The sequence below is a fragment of the Diospyros lotus genome, chromosome 13 (assembly GCF_014633365.1).
Source record: "Diospyros lotus cultivar Yz01 chromosome 13, ASM1463336v1, whole genome shotgun sequence".
In the NCBI taxonomy this organism is placed as follows: Eukaryota; Viridiplantae; Streptophyta; class Magnoliopsida; order Ericales; family Ebenaceae; genus Diospyros; species Diospyros lotus.
In genome coordinates, this window is record NC_068350.1 from 38,174,189 (window position 1) to 38,190,125 (window position 15,937).

The 15,937-nt window shown below is 41.1% G+C and overlaps 1 protein-coding gene across 2 annotated transcripts in view; it reads left to right on the forward strand.

Annotated features, from left to right (window-relative positions):
* Positions 1-15,937, forward strand: part of LOC127788694 (DNA-directed RNA polymerase I subunit 1) — a 79,349-nt gene that overhangs the window by 22,603 nt on the left and 40,809 nt on the right. For both annotated transcript variants that reach the window (XM_052317266.1, XM_052317267.1), the window contains 2 exons: positions 23-202; positions 2,394-2,556. In XM_052317266.1, coding sequence (XP_052173226.1) covers positions 23-202; positions 2,394-2,556 — 343 coding nt within the window. The remainder of the gene's footprint in view (positions 1-22; positions 203-2,393; positions 2,557-15,937) is intronic.

A 15,937-nucleotide genomic window follows, 5' to 3' on the forward strand; every position in this document is an offset into this window, starting at 1 on the left:
TTTTGTATATTGTAATTTACAGGCTAGAGACACTTTAAAGATTCTGTGGGAAAACGAGGCTCACCTCTGCTCTTTTATCAGTGACATTCAGCAAGAGCAATTCTGCACATCAGAAAATAGAATGGGTTACTCTATGTTCTTCTTAGAGACCATTCTTGTGCCCCCAATTAAGTTCCGTCCTGCAGCCAAGGGTGGTGATTCTGTAAGTGTTTGTCATAGAGTAGCATGTGATTATCCTGGCATCTCAGTGAACACAAGGCTATTATTTATCTTGTAACCACGCATGCTACTATTTCAAGATTTTTCTAGAAACTGATTGCAGAAGCTTTTGCCCTCAGTTTTTTGTTTTGGCAATTCCTACATTTTGTTATGTGTTTTTCTTCTGAATAAGCTGTTTCATCCTGTTATTAGAGAACTCCATACTATTTCGTGATACATTTATGTTTTGCAGAATTTAATATTTGTTTCTTATGAATAATTTCTCATCTGCTATAAAATAGAAAGTCATGATATATTTCACTGTTTGGTAGGTCTTCACATTGGCAATTTTAGCTGTACTTCCTCAACTTTGGAGGAAAGGATAAGGAAGGTGCTCTTTTTTTTTTTTGTTTATTGGTTAAATATCTCTAGACCCCTATAGTTAGCAATAAGATGGACCTTCTGCATTTCAAGAAGAGATGCTAACACCTCTTATGTTGTCAACTAAGGTGGACAATACTAGTTGGTTACTGACCCAATTAAAATTTCAAAAGCATCCTTCTATTGTGTTTAATTCCTTTGGTTTTTCACTTCACCATTGCTATAATATCTTAGAGGTCTTCCATAGATCATAATCACAATTTTGGCCTGCTTTCTTCTCTTAAATCGCTTTCTAAACAGGCGTATTTTCTGATGACTTTTCTTCCTGCTTCCCCTTTTATCTTATTTCCTTTCCTCGTAACCAAATGTACATCTTGAGTATCTTAATGTATCAATTTTGCTTGTATGGAGAATATATCTAATACATGCATAGCATAGCTATTTTATGTTCTGACTGTGCTCCTCAGGATGTATGGTAATAGCTACCCAGATCATGTATATATTCATGTAAATAGTGATAAAAACTTGGGTGGATTTGGGCCATGGATGTTAGAAGTGATTATGGGTGAGTTTGTGATGGTGGGCTGGATGTGTTTACAGTTGGCTTTCATAGTGGCAATGATCACAGTTTTGCCTAGGTGATGCATGACAATATATTGTATGCTCATATACATACATCACACACACAAGCATGGAGACAGAGAGGGGTACAGGTTATGTAAGTGGTTATTTGGGACTTCTTGATAATGGGCCTGTTTGGTGTAGCTTAAAAGCTGTAACTTTTAGCTTCTAGCTTCAAAAAAGTTGGGATGTTGTGTTTGTTTTAGCTTATAGAATTCTAACTTATAGCTTCTGCTAGCTTTTAGAAGGGATAGAAGCTGGCTTTTTCAAAGCTGGGGTATCCCAGCTTTTACAACTTTTGCTTAAATGATTACATTTTTATGACAATTTTGCTCTTATTTTTAACAAAGAATTACCCTCTTGTCTACGCAATCATGGGTTTTTCTTCTCCACCACCATCTCCATTTTTAGATCTCTTCCTCCCTCTTGCCATCTTCCTCTCTCTCTATACTTTAATTAATTTTTTTATAACACTTGAAACTTATACATATATACTAATTAATTTTTAAATTATCATTCTATAACTATTAAGGGTATTATGGACAATTATACAAAAATAAGTTATTTTACAGTTTATGGTATCAAACACCACAACTACTTAACTACAACTTCTAAGAAGCTGCAGCAAATAAGTTCACAACTTATTCTAAGTTTTAAAAGCTATAATTTAAGAAGTTAGAAGCTATAATTTCTTTAATTAAGCAGCAACAAACGGAGCCAATGTGTATATAGACAAAAGATACAGGTCTGTCTAAAAGTAGTGGTGGCATCAACATAAAGGCTGTGGTGTGAGCCATATGCTATGGGGGCTTCTTGTTGTTTAAAGTTGCCTTTCCATATTGGCAACATGACTGCTTCACCTAGGTGACACTTCAAAAAGATATATACCCATAATGATGATTTTGTACGACCACTTGAGTGGTGTGGTGGCATCATGGGAGGTGGTGGTGGCAGGCATGGGTGTGTTGGTAAGTGACTTCTTAGGGGGAAGCAAAATTAGTGAGGAAGAGTAGAACATGGAAAATAAATTTTCAGTAACAGCCCAGAAGTGCCTTCAACTTTTAAAAAGAATGCCAAATTGCATCATAGACATTGTTTTGTTTTGTTTTTTCCCTAGTTTAATGCCCATGCTCTTGCAAGTTTGCTTCAAGGAGTAGTGCTAGTAACACAACAGAGTTTTCTGGTTCTCTTAGGTTATGGAGCATCCTCAAACTGTTCTACTTGGCAAAGTGCTGCAGTCAAATATAGCTTTAGGAAATGCTTATGTTAACAACCCTGAGCATTCGAAGATTGTTAGCCGGTGGATGGATCTTCAACAATCTGTAAATGTTTTATTTGATAGCAAAACTGCTACAGGTGAGTTCATTTACTTCTTGCAAGTTACTTCTTTAGTTCTCCAAGTGCTGGGACTTCTTTACTTAAATGGATGATTGTAAGAAGTGTTTGCACAAGCTTTATGGGTTTTCATTTCTCTTACGTTTTGCTTGGTCTGGCTTATGTGTTTCTATAATTCTTATTTTTATTTACTGACAATTATCTTGTCTCCAATCTGGTAAGTGGTCTTCTTGTCAAGAAAGACGTGGGAAAAGGCTTTCAATCTTATTCCCCTTTGAAGGGGTAGATCAAAATATATACAAGACTTCCTACTAAATTAGGAAGTTTCTAAGAAACAAAATAAGAAAGTTTCCATATCTGATTTTGGAAACCTATACAATTTTAGGATATAACAAATAATAGAAAGACACAACAATCTATCTGTCAAGTCACTCGGTTGAGACTTGGATGGTTAACGAACTAGGAGAATCGAGAGATAGAGAGAGAGAAGAGTTTTGGAGGGGAAAGAGAGAAATAATTTTGAGAGGAAAGAGTTCTCATTCCAAGATAACTCCTGTCCTCCAAACAGTTGGCCTTTTATAGGCCCTTTCCTACGGGTTCATAACACACTCGTGGACACGTGTATACAACTCGTTACACAAGGGGCCATGTGGCTACAGTTATTACAAAGAAAATTTCAAAATTACACTCGGTGTCATAACACTATCTTCTTGAAGATACACTCTTGTTTTAGGAAACAAATATCAATTAATGCTGATTTGATCTTGCTCGAGAATAAGGACAAGATCAGCTCCTTCATTGTTGACACTCCCCCTCAAGATTAGAAGTGGATATCATACATCCCAATCTTGCTAATCAACTTGTGGAACACAGCTGCAGGTAGTCCTTTAGTCAGCACATTCGCTAGTTGGTCACTTGAGGAGATATAAGGGGCATAAGTTTGGCCACTGTCCAATTTCTCCTTGTCATGTACCTAGGGTTTAGCTTAGGATTGGAATGACAATCGGAAGGAGCTGATGGAGTAGAATCAAGAACATAATACTGAAGAGGAAGAAATTGACAGAAATGGGGAAAGAATGTAGAGAGAAATGAGGGAGAGCAGTAGAGAGAAATGAGAGGGAGATTGGAGAGAATTGTAGGGAGAGAATTAGAATTCATTCAATTCAATTCAAACATAATCTTCCATCCTCAGCTGTGGCTTATATATAGCCTAACAGCCTCCCACTTGCACCCATGTGCATTGTAACAAACAGCCCAACTGCCTATTAGCTAAAGACAAAGTCCTATAATAGAAAATACAAAAGGAAATTTAAACTCCGACTATTATATTTACCAATATATCCTTGGGTAATCCTTAGGGTCATGACAATTCCCCTCTCCTTGTGAGAGTTCTTGTCCCTAAGAACTTGCAGCAAGTAGCCATTGCTTCATCCAATTCTCGCATTCTCTATTTGATTTATCTATCTTTCTTTCTTTCTCCTTCTAGGCCTCTTCTTCTTTCTCGTTCTTAAGTGTCCAAGATCAAACCCAGTCATAATTTGGCCTAGAACTTCAATAGGAGCAATCTGGTAGAGTTCAAGTTCAATACCAACAACAATTGTTCCTGCACCTCCATGGTGCACCATAGCTGCACATTGAAAGATATCAATAGCATCCTCGAAATGCAGCAATGGAGGATTGTAGATTTGCCTTGGATACTCATACCAAGGCTGTTTGTGAGCATTAGCATTAGGAGCTGTTGCAACTTCGATTCCAACCAACGATTCATCCCTCCATGCAGTAGACAACTTGGATTTGCCAGTGGAAGTAATAAACAGCACAACAACGGAAGTTGTGTTCCCTTCAGCAAAACCTTTGGCTTCTTCTACTATATCCCTTTGCTTTCCTCCAGCTAGTGCTATCTTCACCTTCTCATTGCCTACTTTATCCCAAGTTAAGGACAGTTCATCATGCTTTGGAACCAAAATCCCATCGAAAGAATGCCTCTTCTCAACCTCCAGCTTCTTCCTTATTATCGGTCCAAGTTCATCAGTCTTAGGGTCAGTTTCCGTAGAGCCAATATAAGATTGTTCAGGTCCTTTAATCGGATTTGCCTGATCCCATGCTGTTCCATCAACATCTCTATCTCTCTATATCTTCTTCAGTACTTCCAATGTTAATTCTTGGAGCCTGGCACTATCAACAGCATGCTTGAGAGTCTTGGGCTAAAGCACCGTCACCATTGGCCTCAACTCTTCGTTCAAGCCAATTAAGAAGCTTGGAACAAAATAGGACTTTGTCAAATAGGAGTTATGATTGAGCATCAAGGCCAGCTCTTCAAACCTCAATTGGTACTCTATCACTGACCCTACTTGCTTGATTTTGTTGAACTCCTCCACCACATTAGACCAGCTCCAATCTCCAAGCCTCTTCTTAGTCTGCCCCATTTTAAGAGACTCCTCTTGGTTAGAACTTCCACAATAAGCATCAAAGAATTCCATGGGAAAGCTGTAATGATTCTTCTTAGTTAGTATTATTGCAAGCTCCTGTAATTGCTCATGTAACATATGGCCGAATTCCTTGCTCATATCATGCACCACACTGCTTGTTTCCTTGTTGTTCCCAGCTGAAAATGCAACCTTGTTTTGTTGCCCTTGAGACTCCATTTGTCTCATGCATGAACTACTCCCCACGGTTGACTTCTCACCAACAGAACACTGCAAAGACTAAGGAGTAAAAGTCCTGTACATTGAATCTCTCATCTCTCTTCGATATCTGCTTCACAGCAAGCACCTAGGATAAACGATTGCCTCTCAACACTCCATGACCTTCAATTTCTCAGCAAGATGAGCCACCTACCTTCCAATTGGATTCAGACTCAATACTAAGGTGGCTTATGTCAGCAGTCACTAGAGAGACTGTTGTAAACTCGCCTATGTCAGCCTCAATTCAGCATAACGATCGGACTCCAGACCCTCTTCACTTAATTTACCGGAATTCTGCCTTTGTCACTTTCGTAAATCAGCTGGTGTGGCTTCAACGGATCTAATAAGAGAGTTTGCCCAGCTTGTTGAAAATCGCGGCCAATAATCGTTGGCCTGTTCCACCAGTTTCTACAAGTCGCTTCTAAAGATTAAACAGAAATTCGGATTAGCTAACTTGCTTTGCCTTCCTTGTTCGAACAATACCTCCTAGATTTTCAAGTCGAGAGGCAATTCTCCATCGGAATTGCTGGAACTAAATTGGCATGAGTTCAATTTGTTCCAAGTTCTACAGCAATTGTCGATTGTTGGAGTTGCTTGCAACTGCCCGCGATTGCTACAGATGCACGATTGTCTTGGCCTTGCTTGTTCACTTTCGTCTCCAACCAATAGCTCTGAATTCACCTTCCAAATTCAGGCTGATCACTCCAATTTGTTTCTCGATTTGAATTCCGCTTCACCTCCAAAACTTGATTTAATATGTTCAGCCTCCAGATTCACCTCACTAAATCCACTTAGATTTGGATCTGCTTCAATTCACTCTTCTTGCCCAATCACCTACAATCTTCACAATTCGCTAGGAATCGTCAGTGCCGTTCCTTCTCGCCTTAGTCACCTCTACTTCAATTCCCCACCGAATTTTACTTGCCTGAAGAACTGACAATCACCAGGCCCGTAGGAATTAGATGCGCTGAATTGCCTTGGCTTTAGCAGCTTCGATCAAAATTGCTGCTCGATCAATCGAAGTCCAATTCCACCCTGTACTGATCGCCATCCAATCACCGTCCATAGGCTCCTAGCCCAATTGTGATTGCCTCTGGTTCCAAAATCACCAGAACTCACTGTTAGTTTAATAGCTACACCCATTCCCGAGTCCAAATCGCAACACCCACTATATCGAGACCACTTGAATCGCCTCAAGCCCCGCTGCCTCAATTGCATAACTCCTTGAGAATTGGTCGGATGTTGCTTCGCTACTAGATCACTCACAATCGCGGCCGATATCGTCAGAATTGCTTCGCCTTTCCCCTTCGAACCGACTCACCAGATTTCATCATCGAGAGTCCTAAGTTGGAAATTAACCGCGTCCAGAAGCGGTAGCCCCGACTCGATCGGAATTCGTCTGGCTAGCTCGTCGTCGAAATCCGCCTTATCGCAATCACCAAGGGAAATCGCTCACCTCACAGTAGTCGCCTTCAAGCTTCCTCGATGTGGACCTTAATCACCGAAATTGATTTCATTGGCCTTCAATTGGAATCAAAACTACAACCAAGTATTGATTGTTCTGATACCATTTGTCATGTACCTAGGGTTTAGCCTAGGATTGGAATGACAATTGGAAGGAGCTGATGGAGTAGAATCAAGAACATAATACTGGAGAGGAAGAAATGGATAGAAATGGGGAAAGAATGTAGAGAGAAATGAGGGAGAGTAGTAGAGAGAAATGAGAGCGAGATTGGAGAGAATTGTTGGGAGAGAATTAGAATTCATTCAATTCAATTCAAGCATAATCTTCCATCCTCAGCTATGGCTTATGTATAGCCTAACAGCCTCTCACTTGCACCCATGTGCATTGTAACAAACATCCCAACTGTTTATTAGCTAAAGACAAAGTCTTATAACAGAAAATACAAAAGGAAATTTAAACTCCTACTATTATATTTACTAATATATCCTTGGGTAATCCCTAGAGTCATGGCACTTCTTAATGAAATGTTTATCCACTTCAACATGCTTTGTTCTGTCATGTTGGACTGGATTATGAGCAATGCTTATTGCTGATTTGTTATCACAGTAAAGCCTCATAAGAGTTGTCCACTTAAGCTTAAGATCATTTAACAATGTTTTCAGCCATAGTAACTCACACATCCCTCGGGCCATATATCTAAATTTAGTTTTTGCACTTGACTGAGCCACTACACTTTATTTTTTGCTTCTCCACGTCACCAAATTGCCCCCTAGCAAGGTGCAATAACCTGATGTGGACCTCCTATCCACAATGGATCTTGTATAGTCAACATCCGTGTAAGCTTCAAGTGACGTAGCCTCTCCCTTCTTGAACAGAATACCTTTCCTGGGTGTTTCCTTCAAGTAGTGTAGTATCTTATACATTGCCCCTAGGTGGGCCTCTTTTGGATTGTGCATGAATTGGTTGACCACTCCTACTGCATAGGTAATGTTTGGTTGAGTATGAGCTAGATAAATCAACTTTTCAACCAACCTTTGATAGGATCCCTTATCAACCTCTTTGGAATGTGCCATTTTTATGCTCGAAAAATACTTTAACCTCCCCAAATCTTTAATTTCAAACTCACCGATTAAACATTTTTTTTAGCTTTTTTATGCCTTCCTCATCATTGTCTGTGACTACAATGTCATTCACATATATGTCACAACCCCGCTGCGGCGATAGCTGCGTTTACCACAATTCCGAGGGAATTGCGAAAGAGATAGCAAGGAATTAGAGAGAGAGAGATAGACAAGAGGGACAGAGGAAGAAAGAGAAAGAGAGAGAGAGAGTAGTTGGAAGAGAATATTCTTGATTGTTTTTGCATGCCTTTACACTGCACAGTAGGATTCTATATAGGGGCCTTTGGAGGAATTATTCCCCTGACAGATGGGGCCCTCTTCCTTAACCGTGTAACAACTTGATTCTAACCAACCTACTGGTCCCACTAGCACCTAAGGCTACAGCTGGAAGGAACTTACAATTAGAAGGTCTTAATTAGCAAAAATTTAAAATTACTCTTGGTAAATTGCCAGCGTGACATTGCTCCCCTCTTGAATGCTTCCTTGTCCTCAAGGAAGATTGAGTAGGGTCACCGCGCGGGGAAATTTCTGAAGTAGTTCAGGGAGATATTCCCATGTATTGCCCTCTGTAGTGTTCCCTTGCCATTTGACCAAGACTTGGACTAAGGGCACCCCTCTTTGCTAGATCACTCGTCTCCTGAGTATAGCCTTTGGCTCTACAGCTTGTTCACTTTTCTTAGGTAAAGATGGCAGTGTGGAACTTGCTGCCTGCCCCCCAATTGACTTCTTCAGTAGTGAAACATGAAATACAGGGTGGATGTCGGTGTCAGACGTTAATTGCAATCGGTACGCCACTTTGCCCACCTTGCTAGTTATAGGGAAAGGCCCGAAGTACCTGGGGCTACGCTTAGTAGCCTTCCCTTGTGTCAGTGATCTCAGGTGTGGTTGTTTCAATCTTAGATACACCTCCTCCCCGACCTCAAACTCCCTTTCCGTCCTCTTCTTGTCCGCGTATTGCTTCATGCGGTGCTGGGCAGAGGCCGGCTCTTGTTTCATTTGCCGAGTCGCTTCTCTCTTTTTCTGTAAATACTCTTCTACTGTGGCTGCGTCTGATCCTCCTCCTATTGCTGGTAGCACGGGTGGTTTGTATTCGAACAAAGCTTCGAAAGGGGTTACTCTAATAGCTGAATGTCGGGTGGTGTTATACCACCACTGTGCCAAGGACAACCACCTATGCCATTCCTTGGGTCACAATAAGCATATACACCTTAGATAGGTCTCGAGACATTGATTCACCCTCTCGGTATGGTCGTCTGTTTGGGGGTGGTATGCCGTGGACAACCTTAGGTCCATTCCCAGTGATTTCATCAACTCCTGCCAAAATAGGTTGGTGAAAATGCTATCCCTATCGGAGATTATATTCTGGGGAACCCCGTGCAGCTGAATCACACGATTTAGGAAAACTCTTGCAACCTCCTGAGCTGTATAAGGATGGGATAATCCGATGAAGTGGGCGAATTTAGTAAACCGATCCACCACTACCAAAACACTGTCCTTACCCTTTGATCTAGGTAAGCCGTCCATGAAATCCATTGACACACTTGACCAGGGTTGCTTTGGAATGGGGAGGGGTTGTAGCAGTCTGGGGTAGGGTACCCGCTCTGTTTTGCTCCTTTTGCAAACATCCCAACCCCTCACAAACTCCTCGACCTCCGCCTTCATTCTTGGTGAGTAGAATATCCCTTTAACCCTTACATATGTATTCTGCTTGCCGGAATGGCCTCCTAAGGGTGACTCATGCAAGGCTTGCATGATCTTTCTTTTTAGCTCGGCCCTGTCCTCGATCACTATTCGTCCCTGATACCTCAGCATTCCTTCCTTCAGAGTATACCCCTCCACCTCTTCTTGCCTCAAAGTTAGTTTTTCTAGCAAGGCCGTAATTCTTTGGTCTTCCCCATAGCTGCTGATCACTTCCTCGTACCACTGTGGAGTCACTACTGTGATTGCTGCAATGCTTCCCTCTTCATGGCACCGGGAGAGGGCATCCGTAGCTATGTTTTCTTTTCCTTTTCTATATTGTATCATGTAATCTAATCCCATGAGCTTGGCCATTCCCTTGCGCTGCAGCTGCGTCTGAAGTCTTTGCTGCAAAAGGTATTTTAGGCATTCGTGGTCCGTTTTGATGATGAATCGCTCCCCTTCCAAATAATATCTCCATCTATCCACTGCCATTAGGACTGTCAAAAATTCCTTCTGATAGATGCTTAACCCAAAATGTCTAGGGCCTAGCACTTGGCTTAGGAAGGCAATTGGCCTTCCTTCCTGTGCAATCACTGCCCCAATGCCAGTGCCACATGCATCAGTTTCCAAGGTAAAAGGCTTCTCAAAATCTGGCAGCTTCAACTCAGGCACCTTGCTCATGGCCTCCTTCACCTCGTTGAATGCCTTTTCTGCCTTGGAGCCCCAATTAAACTCTTTCTTTTTCAGCAACTCAGTTAGTGGTCGATTGATGACTCCACAGTTCTTAACAAACCGCCGATAATAGCCTGTTAACCCAAGAAATTCCCGTAGAGCCCTCATAGTTGTGGGCCTTGGCCAGGACACTATAGCCTCGATCTTCCTAGGATCAGTGCTCACCTTTCCCTTAGAGATTATGTGCCCCAAATACTCCACCTGCCCCTGACCAAACTCACATTTGGATTTCTTGATGAATAATTGGTGGGATCGGAGGATGTCTAGGGTGGTTTGCAAGTGCAACAAGTGTTGTTCGAAGGTGGAGCTATAGATAAGGATATCATCAAAGAAAACTAAGATGAACTTCTGCAAGTAGGGCTCAAAGATGCGGTTCATGAGTGATTGAAAGGTGGCTGGGGCGTTGGTAAGCCCAAACGGCATTACCAGAAATTCGAAGTGGCCATGGTGGGTCTTGAATAGGAGTATCCTCGGGTTTCATCCTAATTTGATGATAACCCGAGTGTAAATCAAGTTTGGAAAAGAACCTGTCAGTGTGGAGTTCGTCTAAAAGATCTTCCACCAAGGGTATGGGAAATTTATCCTTGATTGTGATGGAATTCAAGTGGATTGTCTACAAAAAATCGCCATGTTCCGTCCTTCTTTTTCACTAACAAAACAGGGGAAGTAAAGGGGCTTTGGCTTGGTTTAATAATGGATTTTTGGAGCATATCCCTAACCATCCTCTCAATCTCATTCTTTTGGATAGGTGGGTATCGGTAGGCTCTAATGTTAACTGGTTTTGTATTTGGCTTGAGGTTAATCGAATGGTTAAACAGTCGGTTAGGGGTAGGGATCTTGGTTCTACAGAGAGGTCCTCATATTTCACCAATAATTCATCAAGTAAAGCCAAATGTGTTACCTGATCAGGAGGCTCCTCCCGGTTGTTGACTGTTAGGTAATACTACCCCAGCTCTCCTTATTCCTCGAGTGTGTCTTCTATGGTCACTATTGAAAAGAGTTATGCCCATTGAACCCACTTCCCCTTCATGACTCTCCTCAGACCTTTCCCAGACATTAGCTTGCACACCCCAGCTTCTTTTCCGCCCATGATGGTCATTCTTTTGCCCTCCTTCTCGAAGGATACTTCCATGCGGTTAAAATCAAAACTAATAGGGCTTACTCCTTTCATCCAATCCACCCCCAAGACCATATCGCAGCCTCCCAACTGTAGCAACCTTAAATCGGTTACAAATTTCTCCCCTTGCATTTCCCGCGAGAACCCATTGCAGGCCGAAGTACTCAACACCTTCTGGCCATTGGCCACTGTCACGCTTAAGGGTGGCGTCCTGATCAACTGACAATTTAGCTTCCTTGCAGTGTTCTCATCAATAAAACTATGGGTACTCCCACTATCGATCAGAATCATCAGGGTACTCTCCTTGGCCTGCCCTCCTACCTTAATAATTTTGTTATTGGCCACCCCTTTCAGGGCATGAATGGATATTTCTTCGTTGTCTTCCATGCCCCCGTTACCCCCATCTATCTCTTCCTCCACCTTTTGGTCACCTCCTTCTAACAACAGAATCTGCCTCTTGCAAGACTGCCCAGGGTGGTACTTGTCTCCACACCGGAAGCATAGTCCTGCTAATCTTCTTTGCTCCCTCAATTGATCTCCTGAGGGTGCTGTGCTTTGACCCACAACTCCTCTTACCCCGCTGGTACCCTTGCCTGCTTCCCGATTAAAATACCTCCCTACCCTATTTTGGGTCCTTGCCACCATTCCCCTTGTCTGCTGCCTTTGCCTCTTTAACAAGGCTTCTACTGCTAGCTCCTGTAATCGAGCATCTTCCGATGCTTGAGCTACAGTTTGGGGTCTAAGCACTTTTACCATTGGCCTTAATTCGTCATTGAGGCCACTCAAGTAACTTGATACGAAAGAGGCTTCGGTGAGATAAGGGTTGTATTGGATTAGGTAAGACCTTAGCTCCTTGAAGCATTTATGATACATCTCCATACTTCCTGATTGTTTAAGCTTGTTGAACTTTTCCACAATGTCAGCCATACTTCTTTCTCCAAACCTTCCACATAGAGCCTTTGTGAACTGCCCCCACGTCAGGTTTCTCTTTAGCTGTATTACTCCTTGATACCAAGCATCGACCTCCTCATTGAAGTCGGCTGTTGCCAGCGACCTCTTGGTGATTTGTCAGAAGGATTAACTGAATTGTTAGTGCTGTCAGTAGCAGTATTAGGGTTTGCCTTGGATGCTGAGGCTTGCATGGGAGCAAACTCTAGCCTTTTTCTCCTTGAGTAAACCTGCACTGGTCGAGGAGTCTCTGGTGAAAGCTCATCTGATGTCATACCTAGTGAATCCTTAGAATAGTTGATGGGGTTGAGGAGGATGATAGATTAGGATTAGGAAGAATAGGAGACTGATCCTTATTAGTCAAAGATAGATTCTGTTCCTGTGAATTAGGATGGCTAAAATAAGGGTCATTCTCTGCAAAAGTTACATCAGCTGACGCAAAGCATTTTTTGGAAGAAGGGTGATAGCATTGGTAGCTTTTTTGAGTAGGGGAATATCTAATGAATATGCACTTTAGAGCACGAGGGTCTAATTTTCCTCTATTAGTAGTGGGGACATGAACAAAGGATTCACACCCAAATATTTTGGGTTTCCAATAGCTAGACACATGAACGTCAAGGAAGTGTTTGGTTAATAGTTGAATTGGACTATGGGACTCAAGAGATTGTGAGGGCAGTCTATTAATAAGAAAGGTAGCTGTTAGAGCTGTTTCTCCCCAATAATATTTAGGAATATTATGGTAGAATAGAAGAGCTCTGATAACAGCAAGTAGGTGGCTATTCTTCCTCTCGGTCACTCCATTCTGTTGAGGAGTGTAAGGACATGAAGACTCATAAATGACGCCCTTCTGTTGAAAGAAAACTGATAGGGATTGGTTGTAGAAATTCTTGGCATTATCAGGCCTAAATCTTTTAATTTCTACCCAAACTAATTCTTAATCATGTTGTAGAATATAGAAAAAACATTGCCTACCTCATACTTTGTTTTCAACAGATATAGCCATATGACCCTTGTGCAATCATCCACAAAAATAACAAACCATCGTGCCCTAGTAACAGTTGATGGGCTCAAACATTATTGTGGATTAAAGAGAAATGAAGTTTAGTTCTTTTATTAGATGGAGGAAAATACACTCTTTGTAAAAGATAAACCCTAGGGTATAGAAGATTAGAGATTGAGGCTAGAGAGAGAGAAATAAGTGCTGAAGTTTTATTCTCAGAATGATTTAATAGCTTAACCGAATACATTACATAGGCTTTATATATATACGGTTGTATATATATATAGCTTTATAACCGAAAGGAAGAGCTATCGCCTCAAACATAAACTAACACAACAACAATATAAAACAGAATGAAAACAGAAACAAACATAACGAAATGCTATCAGAATGTCACATTCTCTTCAATACTCCCCTTCAAACCATGCTCCTTTAGCGGCTCTTTAAGATAAACATTTCTGTGAAATGTTGTCATTGCTGTACACCATTGTTTACCAGTGCTAACGGGGGACCAAGCAAGCCTGAGTTTGTTGCATAACACCTAAAATTTGTCTCTAGGTAAACTCTTGGTTAGAATATCAGCTACCTATTTAGATGTAGGAATATAGCAAATTTCTACTTCACCACTTTCAACCTTTTCCCTAACAAAATGCACATCAACACCAACATGCTTCGTTCTTGAGTGGAAAACAGGATTTTCAGCCATGCTTTTGGCTACTAAATTGTCACACCAAAGAACTGGAGTAGAAATAATCGGATAATCCAATTCCACAAACAAAGATTTAAGCCATAGAAGTTCCATTACACCCAGAGCAACAGATCTATACTCAACTTCCCCTACAGATCGTGCAACAACCGATTGCTTTTTAGAGCCCCAAACAATAAGGTTTTGACCAAGATACACACAAAACTCACTAGTACTCCTTCTAGTGACTTTACACCTATCATGATCAGCATTAGTAAAAACTGTTAGACCCAAATTCCCAGGTGTGGATGAGAAAAACAAACCAAGACCATCTGTCCCCTTTATATACCGAAGCAATCTCTTGCAAGCCAACCAGTGTTGACTCTTAGGTTTGGAAGAAAACTGACTCAATTTATTAACATCAAATGCAATGTTTGGTCGTGTATATGTCAAGTATTGTAGTGAGCTTATAATATTTCGATAGAGAGCTGGATTAAGAAGATCTTCGCCTTCATCAGTTAAGGAAAGTCCAGCATTCATAGGTATGTCACATGGCTTACAATCTTCCATACCAGTCTTCTTCAATAAATCCACAACATATTTAGTTTGAGTAAGATAAAGACCACCTGTGTTTCTATAGGTTTCAAACCCTAAGAAATAGTTGACAGTTTCTAGAGTTTTCAAGGCAAATTGACAATCAAGATCATGAATGCAAGCCTGAAGAGTAGCAGAACTAGAGCCAGCAAGAAGTATATCATCAACATATACGAGCACAAACAACACATAGTTAGCTGTTCGTTTTATGAACAACGAAGCATCTACAACTGACCGAACAAAACCCCAACTAATTAAGGCTTCTTTTAGCTTATTATACCAAGCTTGAGGAGCTTGTTTCAACCCATACAAAGATTTTATCAACCGACAAACATGAGTAGGCTTTGAAGCATTCACAAACCCTTCCGGTTGTGCCATATACACTGTTTCTGCTAAATCACCATTTAAAAATGCATTGTTCACATCCATTTGCTGAATTTCCCAGCCAAAAGACACAGCTAGAGAAAACAAAACCTGAATTGTAGGTGTCTTAACCACTGAACTGAATGTTTCAACATAGTCGATACTTGGATTTTGTAGGAAACCTTTGGCAACTAGCCTAGCTTTATACTTTGAAACAGACCCATCAAGTTTAAACTTAACTCAGAAAATCTATTTGCTTCCAACCAGATTCATATCAGCAGTATAAGGAACCAACTCCCAAGTGTGATTCTTTTGTAGTACGTTATATTCTTCTTTCATGGCTTTAACCCATCGTGAGTCTAAAAGAGCCTCACTAACAGATGTTGGCTTAAGTGAGCTCACTAATGCATGAGGAGAGTTGTGAACAAGTTGTCTAGACTTAAACCGAGTAAGCATAGGGTGAATTGATGGGGCTGGAGGAGCTTTAGTTTTAGAAACCTTTGAGATAGGTGGAACAAAAGGTGTAGGAGGTGCAGAAGACAAAGAAGATGGTGTGGTGGCAGCAGGCAAATTGTCTAATGTGTGCAGAACTGGATGCGGAGAAGAAGCAACTACGGGGCACTGATCAGAAAAAGAAGAAGAAACAATAGGAGGAGAAACAATAGGATGAAGAAACTTTGTAGTAGGACTGTGAAACTTAAAATTTGGAGACAACTCAGCAGTATTAGGAGATGAAGAAAACATAGTCAAATAAGGAAAGTCTTGTTCATTAAACTGAACATGACGAGTAGTGTAGATGCGCCCTGATGGATGTAGACATTTGTAACCAGCTTGAATGGAACTATATCCAATAAAGATACACTTGGTGGAGTGAAACTCAAACTTATGTTTGTTATAAGGTCGAAGCAATGGAAAACATGCTCAGCCAAACGACTTGAGCAGATGATAGTTAGGAGGTTTTTGATACAATAATTCAAAAGGAACCTGAGATTGAATAGAGGTGGAAGGTAGAA